This window comes from Psammomys obesus, unplaced genomic scaffold (genome assembly GCF_907164565.1).
Source record: "Psammomys obesus unplaced genomic scaffold, mPsaObe1.curated_primary_1811, whole genome shotgun sequence".
NCBI lineage: Eukaryota > Metazoa > Chordata > Mammalia > Rodentia > Muridae > Psammomys > Psammomys obesus.
The window spans coordinates 4,138,151-4,154,718 of NW_026590701.1; the positions used below are offsets into that span (position 1 = coordinate 4,138,151).

At 37.6% G+C, this 16,568-nt stretch overlaps 1 protein-coding gene across 1 annotated transcript in view; it reads left to right on the forward strand.

Moving 5' to 3' along the window:
* The window catches only part of Prkd1 (protein kinase D1), a gene marked incomplete at its 5' end in the record, with an annotated part of 352,974 nt that overhangs the window by 298,572 nt on the left and 37,834 nt on the right, over positions 1-16,568 (forward strand). Inside the window, 5 exons of the mRNA XM_055608587.1 lie at positions 893-970; positions 2,235-2,514; positions 3,428-3,480; positions 5,363-5,435; positions 6,869-6,975. Of these exons, the coding sequence (XP_055464562.1) occupies positions 893-970; positions 2,235-2,514; positions 3,428-3,480; positions 5,363-5,435; positions 6,869-6,975 (591 nt within the window). The remainder of the gene's footprint in view (positions 1-892; positions 971-2,234; positions 2,515-3,427; positions 3,481-5,362; positions 5,436-6,868; positions 6,976-16,568) is intronic.

A 16,568-nucleotide genomic window follows, 5' to 3' on the forward strand; every position in this document is an offset into this window, starting at 1 on the left:
CTTTTCATTGTAGTTTTCTCATCTCTACCCACCGATAGGAATTCTGCCGTGTCTTTAGATAAAGAGACATGTATACCTCAATTGATCATTTATAATTTAAACCTTCTTGTGGGAGAGAAAATTTAGTTCAGGACTCAAATAAACATCATCAATTTCTTCTTGGGCCTTCTAGAAAATTTTTAAGGTATATTTACTGTTAAGACTTTGCCTCTGAAAAGATGCAAATGCAAACATGTTCACATGGAAGGTACTGAGGCAGAAAGACCTGACCACCGAGTCAGTCATGAGCTCAGGAGCCAGCTGAAGAGAATGTGGAAGTGTCAAGGGCCTTTTTCTACCTTTGTTAACTTGTAACCATGAAGTTAACCCTTCCATCTAATGAACTTTATTTAGTGATGGAGCATACAGAATTCTTCTGAGAATAGAAGTGAAAATGCCTAGCTGAATCCTCAGGGCTGCCATGTTCTAAAGAATAAGCACATATTAAACCCTGTTTGTTTTTTTTTTTTTTTCGTTTTTTTTTTTTTTTTTTTTTTTTTTTTTTTTTTTTTTTTTTTTTTTTGTAGACTACAAAATCTCCTTTGGCTCTTTAAGCAAATAAATATTAAAAATGGGAGATATTTTTTTTGCTAGTCATTGTGTGCATATGAATGGCAACCAGGTACTTCTAGGATGCTAATCCTGTGTCTCTATTATAATTCACAGCCTTATAGGTAGCTATAGAAACTTGTCACATTATGTTCATTACAGTCACCTTCTGGATTCACATTGTGAATCTCTTTTTGGCCTATTGCTCTTACATTTTCACTATCAAACCCATTTTCTCTCTGAGAATCTGCACTCGTTTTTATAAAGCGTGTCTATTTTCACAGTTCTGTAACTTCTCTTTCAGCGGAAAAGGCATTACTGGAGGCTGGACAGCAAGTGCATCACACTGTTCCAGAATGACACAGGGAGCCGGTACTACAAGGTAAGGCTGGCCTCTGTCTTTCTTCATTCATCTGTGAATCCCACAGACTCATGCGCAGTGCTTCTGGCTCCGGGTAGTGAAGAGGAGGAGGATGCAGAGGGAAATGGAGGGGAAGCTAAGTGTTGTAGCAGAGTCGTGTGGTTTCACTAGAGTCAGTGGTCATGCAGGCACTACATGAATTCTCAGATCCTCAGGAGCCCAGTACCGGACAGTGACAAGTAGAAACATCCCTCCACAACTGCTGGCAATTATAAGGGCCAGATTCTTCTATTTAGCAGCAAATGTCTGTCTTTCTACATGAAATAATATAAATGTGGTATCTAGCTCAGTTCCTTTGATTCTTTGTGGCCCCGTTACCCAGCTGTGTTACCAAGGAAATGTTATTGACTTTTAAACTGAAAAAATAAAATTATTACTTTAGTCACTTTATGCTGCCTTCACCTAATCTTTTTAATATTTTAATCACCATAAAAACAATAACAATAAGAACTATTTGGGGTTGCGAGAAATGACTCTTTCAATAAAGTGCTTACTATATAAGCCTGAGGATCTATATTTAACTCATCAGGACTGATGATGATGATGATGATGATGATGATGATGATGATGATAATTCCAGGCATGGTCTAAGATATCTTATGACCCTAAGGTAGAGGCAGCAGATATAGGCAGATTTCTAGAGCCATTCAGTAAGTCCTGAGTTTAGAGAGAGATTCTGTCTCAAAAGATGGGTAAGAGTGATCCAGGCATACATAATTTAAAACAAAACTACTTTCTAAACTAATTGCTGTGGATTTCCTCAATGAACAGCCACCTACTTATATAACTATATTATATTAGTGTATATAGAATCAAAACATGTTTGACTGAGGTACTTGAAGGAACACCGAAAGTCAAAAACAGCCATGAATACCCAAATACATTTTTTAAATTACAACTTGCCTCAAAGCTCTGCTAGATTCTTCTACCTGCCACAGTATCATTAAGAAAGAAAGAAGGTAGGAAGGAAGGAAGGAAAGAAGGAAGGAGAGAAAGACAGAGAAAGAGAGGAAGAGAAAAAAGAGAGGAAGAGAAAAAAGAGAGGGAAAGAAAGAAAATATTCTCAGAAAAAATGGTAAGGCCTTTTTTAAAAAAATTAAATTTTATGCATTTTATGTTACATATGTTATAAAATATTTTCTATAAATTGTGTCTATTTGTGACTTCCTTTTTTACATGGCATGGATGTTAATAAACTACATTTACTATACTTTGTCTTCCACAGGAAATTCCTTTATCAGAAATTTTATGTCTAGAACCAGCAAAGCCATCAGCATTAATTCTCACTGGAGCCAATCCCCACTGCTTTGAAATAACTACAGCAAACATAGTGTATTATGTGGGAGAAAATGTGATCAATCCTTCTAGTCCCCCACCAAACAACAGTGTTCTTACCAGCGGCACTGGTGCGGATGTGGCCAGGCTGTGGGAGGTGGCCATCCAGCATGCCCTCATGCCTGTCATCCCCAAGGGCTCCTCTGCGGGTTCAGGAACCAGTTCACACAGTAAGTCCAATGGCTTCAGTCTGACATGGAGTCCATCTTGATGGTCCCGTAAACGGTCTGCTTTCCCCAATGAGACAATGAAGACACACTCTCTGTGTTTCTCTTGGTTTGTGGGACAACATGGAATCTCTGAAGAGAAGCTGCTATGCCTACTAAAATACTCCATTCATTAAATTATTGTACTTATTTTATATTATAACTTTTATAAAGTGAAGGTTAACCTATATACTAAACAGCCTTCGATGCCACAGACCACATTGTTAATACTTGATCACATTATCCCAGGAAGAAATTTCTGCATTTTAGTAAAATAAATTCAGCCATAGTATAATCAAGATGAAATATTGAGGATGAACTAAAAAATATAGAGGAATATCTATATAAAATTATGATCTGAAATTCCATCATAGTTATTAATCATGCAACTTGCAGGTTAACCTATTTTAACATTATATTATATCTGATCTGTTTTAATTATCTTTTTTCTCTTCAGTCAGTATATTAATAGGATATATGTGCTTATTCTGAAAATAAAAAATGTATCTGTATATAAACTGAGCACTTAATCATAGACCTCTATTTTAATTTCTGAAACCCCATTAGTTAATGATTTGCCTATGTTCCTGCCAAAACAATTAATTTCTAGAAAGCTAGTTGTCTGTAAGCTGACAGAGTTGCTGTGAAGCAAAGCCAGAATTAGAACCAAAGTCTTTTTTAATCCAAGTTCTGTGCCCACAAATAATATTTTTAAAAACTATAGAGTTTTTAAACTTTAAAGTGAATAATAAATTTTAATAGATATTTTTCAGTCATTGCTGTAAATGTAGTCCACTAAGACCTGTTTTTTTTTTATACTTTAACTATTTATATGTTGTTGTTGTTTTTGTTTTTGTTTTTTGACATGTACTTCCAGATGATATCTCTGTGAGCATTTCAGTTTCAAATTGCCAGATTCAGGAAAATGTGGTGAGTCTGTGGTTATTAATATACATCTCAGAATATGATTACTGAAAAATGAAAGAATCACATGGTAAATTTTTTATTCTATTTTGCTGTATACATTCTTCCATGATATATTATAAACAGTACATCATTTACAGATCCTTCTAGATTCCATAATATAGTACCAAAGGCTGTTTGTCTTAACAGATCATTGTAGTGTGATACAATTTTTCATTCTTATCTTATTTTTGAGACCAAAATAGGATAAATGGTTTACTGAGAACATTGCAAGAAGGTGGCAGGCTTGGTAGTAACAGCTGGAGTGCCACTGATCTACACATGATACTTGAATTTTAATGGTTCATACTGTACAACAAAATAGATACACAAATAACGTAAACACTTTATTTGTAGAAGTTCTTAAACAAGCCTTTGCTTACTTCTTTGCCAGCAAGGAGTGCTGATAAATGGCAAGGGTTGCAAATGTTCTTAGTCACATATTCATGCCACAACCTAGACCTCAAAAGAGTTCCTGAACACAGGACCCCCGTCAACCAGTGCCACGTAACGCAGACTTTTCCATTTTGGAAGTTACAGATCATGTTGTAAGATGTCTTACATGCTATTGTGTTTGCTTTCATCTATTGTGTTTGTTTCATCTCTGTAGTCCACACCTAAAATAGAATAAGGCCTTCCCTACCTTATCCCCATAACCAACAACATCAACTATTTGCTCACTGTACTGAAGGCCCAAGGAGAGCACCTTCCCATCCTTCTTACAGTGACCTGATAGAACAAACTCCATGAATGTCTGTTCAGTACTACTCTCGTCCTTGGAATATTTGATGACCTGGTTTAAACTGAACAGATGAATTACAAGAGACACCTTCATAGTGAAGGCTAAATGGATGCTTGGGCTGTCTGTCCTGAGATGCAGATATCAACACTGCGGGTTCCTGCTGCCTTTGCTTACACAGAGAGGAGCTTGGGACATGCAGATTACTCTAAAGCTTCCTGGTTAGTTCCCCCGTGATCACACAGGCATTTTATCTTAGTCAGCCATGGTTGTCCACTGACATTTTTAAAGTTAATTTTCAGAGAAATTCTAAAGAGTCCGTTTGTTAACAGATGACAAAGCTTGGTTTCAGAAAAAAAAAATTACTAAATTAATGATTTTTATTGCCAGACAGTTTTGATCTAAACTTCTGGATGCTCCAAAGGGAGCTTCACAAGCTTACAGAGCAGAGAGTGTGGCTGAAATGCTTTTAAAAAAAAGAATCAAGAGTGTTAGGGTTGAAAACAGGCAGAAAGTGTCTTAGGACGTTCAGTACCAGGTAAATAAAAAGTAGAAGCTTTGTACTGTTTCCCAGAAGATGCTTACCAAAAACTGGATTTTGAAGCCCAGATTAGCTCACTATCAGTTCAGCAATTGTTATTTACAAATGCTAATGCTGGTGAGCTATCTAGGTAGCAACTGGAAATTCTGGAATGGTTGTTGTGTATAGCTTAGACTCTTGTAGAATTAGACCTAACCTGGAACAGCCTCACTGTTCTGACCACAAGGTGAAATAGGGTTGTAATATACATGTATGAGACCGTGGGCTAGTTAACAAAATTTCTGAATTACAAAGAGCAAAGAGAAGAATCCACTTTATAGTAAATGCCATTGATTGGTTTTAGGTGCCCCCTTGTCTCTTAAAGCACTTAACAGGAGAGGTTTTCAAAATGTTATATTAATGTAATTTGAATATTATAGACATTGAAATTTTATCCAACATTTACAAGCATTAAATGCCCTTTGGAATATTTAATTATACTTATATTTAACAAGGTAATAGTCATTATATTCATAAAATGTAATAGGATTAAAGCTGTTCTTTGTTTTTCTCTGGGCTTGTACCTGTAGGACATCAGCACAGTCTATCAAATTTTTCCTGATGAAGTTCTAGGTTCTGGACAGTTTGGAATTGTTTATGGAGGTGAGTATTCAAGAAGTATCTTATGAACATAAAAATGTAGGTAACTGTACAGTACATAAAAGTGTTATATTACCAAGAGAAATATAAACGACAGCAAGAAAGCTGCACTGTCTGTACCTGGGTGTTGTAGAGACCTTGGGGGAAGTTTCTCCTGAGACGGCCATTCTTTGAAAAGCTGGTGAATTTAAGGGGTTCCTATTCCAGAGAAGTTTGTTTTGTTATGTTTTCTCACACCCTCCTTACAATGTTGAAGCAGTTTGATTTATTTATTTAGACAAAATGTTATGGAAAATCAAAGCTTTAGTTTATAAACAAAGCTGCTCCATTTCTTTCAGCACTCTGGACCAAACTCTTGCAGTTGCTGTTTGCCACTAAAGCCAGAATCCTTGTGCTCTAACACATTTTATAGTGTGCCCAGTTCATGGGATCTGAATACTTTAACTTTTCAGGGCCAATGGTGAGATCCTAGACAGTTCAGTCAAATATTTCAAGGTTTTAAGTAACATTTAACTTTAAACTTTTACCTGCTATAAAAAATTACATCTTAACTTTTCTTGGTTTGGTAAGTAGCACATTATTTTTGTGGGTTGTTGTTTTATAAAATAATCATGTCTAACACTTTTACTTACTATGTACTTTGATCATAAAATTATGAGAACTCTAAATACAGAACTTAAAAAATGAAAATTTAAGTTGCTTTACTCTTCAAAGGGATTTTGAATTTTATAAAAATACCATAATATTTAATGAAAACATAATAAGCAGTAACCACTGAGAACGTGAGTAGTAACCACTGTCTTAACATTTCGTACTGTAATAAGAGAGACCACGTTTAGATTATTTTTCTACAATGTAATAATTACAGAATAAAAATGATTAATGGTAGATTGGACCTAGTAAATATATGTCACAGCTCATAGTAGGATGCTGAGGCAGGGGTTGTTAGTAGTGTAAGAGACCAGCAAACTCAAGATAGTTTGGAACACTGGCTACTGAAGGACCTGAATGATTCTCTGTAATGGGGTGGAGCTCCACATAGGGCATGGAAACATTAAGAGCAGAGACGGAGGCAATGAGGATAGTGTGAGGTGAGTGAGGTGAGTGATGGCCACAGTGACAGGGGTCGGGGCTACAAGCAGCTCTCAAGCTGCGGTAAATTGCTGAGATGAAGTAGAGTCTGTATGAGCCAAGACATGAGGACTGATGTTTGAGAAAGTAAAACCACGGAAACAAAGCAATACAATGTGACGGGAGGCCACCTGAGGGACCAGTGAGACCTTTGAGAGCAGGATTCAGGAACAAGGGACACTGGTAAGAAAAGGTGTGGAAGTAACAGAAGTTCAAGGTAGTTTACATGACCAACACTTGCACTATGTGTATCTCTTAAGTTGCTAATTAATTAATTTTTTATGTTTCTCATTTGTATTTTACAGGTAAACATCGTAAAACAGGAAGAGATGTAGCTATTAAAATTATTGACAAATTAAGATTTCCAACAAAACAAGAAAGTCAGCTTCGTAATGAGGTTGCAATTTTACAGGTAAACTGATTTTTATTTGAGAGTTGTAAATTTCCTTCCTTGACTTCTGTAAAACAATCAAAGGTTATCCAGATATCTACAGTCTAGATAATTAAGGACATTTTAACTGTAAACGCAAACTAAGTCAGACTTGCCTAAATGGTACTCTCCTGAGTGTGGAAAGGTTGTTCTTTTTCATGTACTTAAAGTACAGTTTAATATATCACTAATATTCATTAAATAGGCATATTTTAAGTATGCACATGCTGAAAGAGTTTTGCCTTAGATTTAAAACGACCTTACTTTCATAAACACTTATCCTTTATGCTGTGACAATTGCATGAACTGGATCTGGAAATGTCAGTCTGTGGGGTGTAAGTATTATGAGTCTGAGAAGGAGATTGTCTTGGTTTTCCTGATGCCCTTCCTGTCTCTCCAGGTGATTTTTTATTTGACAAGGAAAATGTCACAACTCTCATTCACAATGTCCTCTCACACCAGAATATTTTATAGATGTTATTCTGTGTCTAATGTGTATAACTGTTAGGATGGCTTTGGAGATCAAAGGGAAATTGAACAGCTGTTTGCTCGCTGGTCAACATAGCTATCCAATTTATATGTTTGATAAGTCCATGTTTTAATCTAATTGCCCAAAATACCACTTATAAAGTTAATATTAATTTTGACTCACAACTTTGTTTCAATTTTTATTGATAACAAAACAGTTTACTTTTCTGCATTCACTGTTTAGTTTAATTCCTGCTTACTGAGGTGTACATGTGAATATAACTGATTGGGTTTTACCCGGGCCTGAGCGTGTAACCCTGTAATTTCAATATGTAGGACAGGGTGAGGCTGTAGGATTACTAGTTGGACACAAACATTGGTTAGAAAATGAAAACTTGTAAGAGAGAGTTATGATGAAAGTGTGATATAAATATACACATTCCTTTTTCTAAGTAGATGATGGGGTTCCAATATCATATTCAATTATTAGACCTTTTAGCCTCTTTTGAGTAATAGGAGTTAAGTATAAGGGAAATAGATCCTCTATATCTGTTTCCATTACCTGTCAACACTTCATTATTATGATATATTAGGGAAACGTTATTGAATACAGATTTTGAATTTGCTGCACAAAATTCCCAAGGGCCACATTCATGTTATTTTGACTTCTTTTCATGTCAACACAGAAGGAAGTGAAGAATGGTTGTTTATTATCAGGGATATTATAGAAAACAAACACACCTATCTATAGCATACAGTATTTTAAATTTAAATCTAATATAAATATAGATGACATGATATATTTAATAAAATATAAATTCTCTTCCAAATTTCATTGAATCAAGATGAAATTTATCTGCTAACATAACAATATCAGAGCTTATACAAATATTTATCTAATATTTATGAACGCAATTTTATTCACTATATTGTTTTTTTGCATTTCTTGAAGTATATTTTTATTTACCAAACATAATTAATAAAGCTAGAGTTTCCATTGATAATACAGATATGAAAAAATGATTTGGAATCATAAAACACAAAATATAATATATAGTAGAGTATATGAACTATAGAGGAAAAATTCATAAACTGAATATATCCAAAACTTGCTTTAATAAGTATATGGCCCTTATGGAAGGGGAGGAAGACCTCCACTATCAGTGGACTGGGGAAGGGACATAGAAGGAGATGAGGGAAGGAGTATGGGATTGGGAGGGGACAAGGGGGGGCTACAGCTGGGATACAAACTGAATAAACTGTAATAAATAAACGAATAAATAAATTTTAAAAATTAAGTATATGGCCCTTTTATCTATTCCTGATTTCTTCTCTACCCAGTAGTCTCTCATTTTTAGTCTTTATAAGGCTTGATTAACTTCGTCCTTTCACATAACTGATCGGTTGTTCCTTTGCTAATCTCCCTGATTATTGCACTCTGTACTTACTAGATTTCATTTCTCCATCCTGTCTTTTCCTCAGCTGCCTTCCTTACCTTATCCCTCCACCAATCTAATTGCCATAGACAGATGTGAAGCTCCTCAGAGCAAGGTCAGCTATTATGAAAATACCATCTATCATGCCTTCACAATCCCTTTAAGGTATTCCATCTGAGGACTAATGCTATTTAAGTACTTCAGCCTCACATTTCTGTCCTCAGGGCATCTCCACTTCATTTTGACATTCCTAGCCCAGGAAACCTGAAAACAAACACAACAAACATGGAGTCCTGAGGGGAACCCTTTCATTCTACCAGAGCACTTTCCTTCAACTCTTAAAACTATTGTTATTCACATATTACTATGAATTACTTCTTTCTTTAAAGAAAAGGAAGAAAAAAAAAAGGCAGGTCCCCTGAACCACACAGAAATGAATGAAACCTTGAAGTTGTGTATAGTCTGTTTGGGTCCTCAAGTATAGAGTAAGCAATCATGGACTCCGACTCTGACCTGGAAGTCAGGGATACTACAAAAGAAGATGAGAAATCTTAAAAAGTTTTAAGCTTTATTATAAGCAAATAAGTGAAAGAAAGGGACAGTACCCTCAGAAGATGTCTCAGCAAAGAGAATATCCTTTCAAAATGAGTAGAAAAAAATGGAGTCATTTGAGAAATTTGAGAGTAATATTGAAGGGGTTTGCATCACATGGATTTAAGCATGGCTCCCATGAAGGCATGGAGGGGAGAGGGCATGGTTGATGGGTCTAGAGTGTTCTAGCACAGACTTTTTCAAAGATTGCTTCTTTATTGACATATGAGTATATACACATATACTCAAAAATACATAAATGCAACTTGTGCAGTCTCCGTGATGTTACGTGTATGTCCATTTTCTGGGCTGACTACTGGTTTTTGGTGCTCTTCCATGAAGAATGCTTTGCTTCCCTCTGTCAGCATTTCTTGGTGCCAATAGTTCTTTGTCTGAGGTTAAGATTTCATGTTTTCCCCCAACTCTGTTAGCTTGAATCATTACTTTCAGTCTTTGCAGCCATTGTTACTGGCTTTCAAATATTACACAACTTGTCTAAATGCAACTAGAAATGCTGGCCCTAGTGAAAATTTAAAAGTCTTTAATCTTACCTTCAAGATACAGAGTCTGTGAAATTTGCCCTTAAGTTCTCTTGATATAAACTCGTCTCCCTGCCCCCATTATAATACTGAATCATTTATATAAAAATGCTGATAACCGTAATCCTGTGAATGAACCAAGATGATGGGTTAAAGTGGGGATTTGGTTGGTTTTCTATGAAGATTTCTATTTTTAACATTGTGTTTTAACGTTTACTTACTTCTATGCATTTTTGTGTGCATGCATTGTGTACTCATCCGTGTATATGTAATGGTCCCTGAGGAGGCCAGAAGGTGATGCTGGGGTCCTCATTATCATCTGCCTTTTGAGCTTAGGTTCATTACTGAACCAGTAACCTTTCTGCCTTCGCTTCCGCAGCAGATATGGTACTTGTACACCTCTGTACCCACCTTTTACTGGGGTACTGGAGATCAAATTGGTATTCTCTTGCTTATGATCAACTGACCTATCTCCCCAGTTTGAAAAGAATACACATTTTTTTTAAATTAATTTCTCTGGGGTCAGGTTATGATTTTAGATAACAAAAATCAAGAGGAGGCTGCAGAGAGTTTTCTGTATACAGTGTGAAAACCTCACTCACCTGTCAGTTCTGTTGCCAGAGTGTGGCCTTTGTTCCGCCGATGCCTTATTGCGCCGTGATCTTCGGAAACAGCTTTACGTTCACCTTGTCTGGTGCCTCTGTGGACTTGGACAGAGGAGATTCTTTGTGCTCCTGTTTATTGCTCATTCTTTTTCAGATTTTTGCAACCGTGTCCGTCATTTTGTGTTAACTAAAGTGTCCAATAAGTGGAATCACAATGCAGCTCTCAGACTACCTTCTTACGCCCAGAGGTCAATGACAGATTGATGTTAGATAGGTACATAGATGATAGATAGATGACATATACATACGTATGTTTATAGATAGATAGACAGACAGACATGCATGCATACATACATGCATAGAGATAAATACATTGATTCTTTCCATATATTTTTGTGACTTGATAACTTATTTTTAGGGTGAAATAATATTTCATTATCTGGAAATGTCACAAGTTAACTATTCATCCCCTGAAAAGAATTTTGTCCCCAAGTTTGGCCTATTGTGAGTAAACCTGCTTTAAAAATTGGAGTACAGTTCAGAGCTAAACAGAGAGTTCTCGACAGAGGAATAGTGAATGGCAGAGAAACACTTAAAGAAATGCTCAACCTCATTAGCCATCAGGGAAATGCAAATCAAAACGACCCTGAGATTTCACCTTACACCCGTCAGAATGGCCAAGATGAAAAACTCAAGTGACAACACATGTTGGAGAGGTTGTGGAGAAAGGGGAACCCTCCTCCACTGCTGGTGGGAATGTAAACTGGTACAACCACTCTGGAAATCAATCTGGCTCTTTCTCAGACAATTAGGAATAGTGCTTCCTCAAGACCCAGCTATACCACTGCTAGGTATACACCCAAAATTTGCTCAAGTACACAAAAGGTATACTTGCTCAACCATGTATATAGCAGCTTTATTTGTAATAGCCAGAACCTGGAAACAACCCAGATGTCCATCAACGGAGGAATGGGTACAGAAATTGTGGTATTTTTACACAATGGAATACTACTCAGCAATCAAAAAGGAGGAAATCATGAAATTTGCAGGCAAATGGTGGGATCTAGAAAAGATCATTCTGAGTGAAATATTCCAGAAGGAGAAAGACAAACACGGTATATACTCACTTATATAGACCTATAAGATACGATAAACATGATGAACTCTACAAACCTAAAAAAGGTAATCAAGAGAGCAGACATGGAGTAAGATGATCAGTCCTCGTTTAGAAAGACAGATGGGATGTGCATTGAACGTATGACAGGAGTCTACTGAACACATCTGAAAGACTCTAACTAGCAGTGTTTTGAAAGCAGATACAAAGACTCATAACCAAACCTTTGGCAGAGTACAGGGAATCATATGAAAGAAGGGGAGTTAGTATGATGGGGAAAGGATAGGAGCTCCACAAGGACCAAATATATCTGGACACAGGGTCTTTTCTGAGACTGACATTCAACCAAGGACCATGTATGGATATAACCTAGAACCTCTGCTCAGATGTAGCCTGTGGTAGCTCAGTAACCAATTGGTTTCCCATAGTGAGATAGTGAGAGGAACAAGGACTATTTCTAACAGGAACTCAATGACTAGCTCTTTGACCTCCCCACCCCCCAAGGGAGGAGCAGTCATGTTAGGCCACAGAGGAGGGCTTCGCAGCCAGTCCTGAAGATACCTGATAAAACAGGATCCGATGAGGGAGGGAGGGTGGGATTGGGAGGGAATGAGGGAGCAGGATACAGCTGGGATACAGAGTTAATAAAATGTAACTGATAAGAAAAAAATAAAATTTAAAAAAAATTGGAGTACAGGCTTTACCATAGCGTGTGAGTTTCTTTGGGTAAATACCAAAGTGCATAGTTGTAGATCATGCCATCATAGTGTTCTTGATTTTACCAGAGACTGCTGCACGGTCCTCCATGGTGGTGGGGGCAGTTAGCACTCTCACATCTGTGAGCAAGAGCACTGCCTCCCCACCACCCCATTAATGTGCTGTTGATCGTGTCCAGATGCATGGACTTCTAATAGATCTATACTGATAGGTTTCCTAATTCGAATTTCATTGATGATATGTGATGTAGAGATTTTAATATGTTTTTTCTTTGTATATTTTAATTGACAGGTGCTAAATATTGACTTATTTTTATCTTATGGTTTTTTATTGGTAAGTTTTGGAAACATTTTGTATATATTTAGGAGCAGTCTCTTATAAAGTTTGAAAATGCATCTTTTACAAACATTTTCTCACAGTCCATGGTGGTGTTTTTCCTCATTCTCTTGATTTGCTTGAAAGATTCCTGATGCCAGGTAGAGAACATGACATTTTATACCACCCTGCACATTGAAAACTCAGGGAAAGGCAGCAGAACCTGAGAGATGAGAGGTTCTGCCTACGTCTCTTCTCAGAATGTTGGCTTCCATTTGCACTTAGCTGTCTCTGATTTTGTAGGAAAAGGAGAGAACTCATTATATTTACCACATGTCTGTAGCAGCCCCGAAGTCTAAAGCTAGATGGAAACATTCCAGACTTGGCGAACTTGAGAATGGCTGAGTCGTGTCTGGGCATGTTCGGGGATATATATGAATGAGAGCATTAAGTAACCTTTTTACTGAACAGATATTGATCTTGTTTCCCTCACACACCCCTAACCTACTAAAGAATTTCTCTTAATAGAATACAAGGAGTCACAGCAGATTTCACACAAGTATATATAATACACTAGCCTGTTAATCGTCAGATAACTCCCAGAAGTCCATATTCTTTCCTGGTGCCAAGATAAAGCATGCCTTTTTTCATTAGCAGTTAATAGAGGTTCTCCAGACTATGTGGCTAGCTCAGTGGCTACAGGGCTGCCACGCAGGTGTGAGGACCAAAGTTCATATGCCCAGAACCCACCTAAAGCTACAAATAGTCCTTGTGCATCTATTATCCCTGCATGCCTATGGTGAGATGTGAGGCCAAGATAGGAGAATCTACGGGCCTCATGGACCAGCTAGCCTGGTAGATACACCTGTCCACAGTACCACTCTCTCACAAGAAGGGACTTCAGCAAACCACAGGGAGGCAAGCACTGACTTCTGAGTTGTACCATAACCTCCGTATGTGGCATGTGTGCACCCTCGCACGCACACCGCACACACACATAAAATGGAAATCTAGAAGTGATCAACGTGTGTGTGTGTGTGTGTGTGTGAGTGTGTGTGCTTGTGTGCTGAGGACAAGACTGGTATGAAATTCAATGTGCACTGTGTATCTTTGGCTGGTCTCAAGGCACTATTGCATCAGTCTCCTGTGTAATGGCATTGTAGCCAAGAGCTACCATTTATGGAACAAATTTTTGAGCTATATTAAAGTCATGACAATCTGGACTGATTAGTACTGGAACAAAATTATAACTACACATCAGTTGTGATTGTATGTGATGGTAACAACTTTACCATGAATGTTCTTGGTATACCTGAGGCTCCAGAATTCAACAGATTAAGTTTGCTTGTGGCCTCACTGATATAAAAATAAGACAGCCACACTTATGTGTGGAAAGGATGTATCAGTTCTTTTATGTAGTTGTGCTAAATTACTGCTGTGAGCATATATTCTCTTGACAGTATCTGTTAGCTTTATTTTGTCCTAAGATAATCTCAATATGAGTTCCTTTTTTTTCCATTTAAATTCTCTAAAAATGCAAGTCCTTAAAAGGTCACAACAGAAATGGAAACTGTCTGAATCATACTCTCTCGAGTGAGTTACAAAATGGGGCCATACGCATGTGCAAAACCTACAGCTCTCCACACTCAGTAGAGAAAGCTGTCACTGTCCAGCACACACACTGGCCCAATGACCTCAGTAGAAGCACCAGCATCATACCCAAGTCTTGAAAACACAGCACACTGCCAATAAGAGAAGATAATATACATTTATGATACCATATCTTCTTAAGAGGTGATATAAAAGGCCTGTCTTGTAAATAGCCACCAGCATCCTTGAGAGAAATCTCATGCAGCCCAGACTTCATTTCATAAGTTTTCCAAGGAAAATCATCCTGCCTTGTACTCCCGTCACCAGTTTTCCCTTATGTATCAGCTTAAGAATGAACTGAGAGATAGATGCTTTAAGATCATTAGGACAAAATTCTCATGGCTTTTAACAAGAACTACGTAAGTTTAACAGGACTTTAATATCCCAGAATTTATCTTCAAACCTGTAAGTCTTGCTTTCATAAATTATTATTCTTTTGTTTATTTATTTGTACCATTGGAACTACTCTATTTTCTAAGAAAATATACAGCTGAGTATTCTGTCACTAGCCACGCCCAGTGCATGAGAAATGACACCTAAGGGTGCCATGCAAACAAAGAAAACGGCAGAAAGGTCTAGCCTTGCACAGAGTGAAATTTATTAAGGCACTTAGTGTTATATGGGTAGTCCTGGTAGCAGCAAGACCAAGCAGATACCCAAAATCTAGATCAGAAGTACATTCTTGTGTATTACCTAGTATTTTATTCAAGACAGAATGCATCTTAAGGTAATTGCAAATGGTCAGGCACAATCCTTGCATCACGAGGCATGCTGATTGTAAAGCTTGCCATTCCACCAGCATGGTGGCAGCAGCTGACAGCTGGTGGGGTGGAACATACATGTGGTAAGCGGGGCACCATTTATGAATGCCTTCTGAAACTGACAGTAGCATGGCATGCCAGACCAAGAGCTCAGAATGCCATACTACTGTTATTTTTATATGTTTGTATCAACTCTGGAAGTATAGTGTGCATTTAAACAGCATGCTTAATACGTGACCTTTGCAGCAGAAGCCAGAACCACAAAGTATGCAACCACATGAACACTGAGTATATTAAGGCTAGTCCAAGCACTTCAGTCCATCTAGCAAGATGAGTGTGTTTTACAGTATCTGCCACTGTTGGTTTAACCAACTGTTCTTTTCTGTATCAAGCCAGATACCTGATAGTTATGTAGTGAATGAAAACACCATCTAATTTCAGCTGCTTTCCAGAGCTATGACCCAAGTCCTAAAAGTACTTTTGAACACATTCTTGCCAGAGAGATAGAGTCAAGCTATGCGCCATGCACCTGAATGCATTGCCATGCTTCTACTGCCACGACCTAGTGCTTACCAAAACCTGAACATTCTTTGCCTTATGTTGATGTGGAAGGCTTGTGGAAGGCATGGTATTTTTCTAGTACCTGCATAATACATTATACATTACAGAAGAAATAGACACCATTTTGCTGTGCTTAGTGTGTGTTATCCTAAGGAGATGAGCAAATATCTGCTCACCACATAGAATTCCACCCAAGTCTAGCTTAATGAACCAATGAGTTTAATAAGGTTTGTATTTGGGAGCATGTAGACTATACCACTATAAAAAGTTTTTTGTTCCACTAACTACTATTTATATACCTTTGGGGAGGGGTGAACCTCATTAGCCCTCCTTCAAACAACCCTTAACTGTGTATAGCCTAAGGGAGAAATGCACGCTTATGGCCTCTGCACACCTCCATTATAGAGTTGCTAGTACTAATCAGTCACTTTCTGGTACTCACAGCTGCTGGCAGCCTGAGTGGACAACCATCATGCCCTGCCCAAGGACAGCATTTCACAGCATGCCATGTTTAGCTCCATTTATTTCAGCAGTCATCCTTTAAATCTCCTTTGCCTCTTTTGTCAGCCAATCAGGGCTATCCAGGCACAATTGGCAGCTGACAAAACCTCAGCCTGCTCTAATTGTTTTATGTCCCTCAGGCCTTATTGTATCAGACTGGGATGTGTCCTGACTATTGTTGAATACCCCTCCAGACCTGGGAAGGGTTTTGAGGTTTCATTTTGTGTGCTGCTCACTACTCTTTTCACTACCAAAATCTTGAATTTAAATTCCCCTACAAAGCTCTGCTCTGGTAATTTCTTTCCTAGAGAATATAT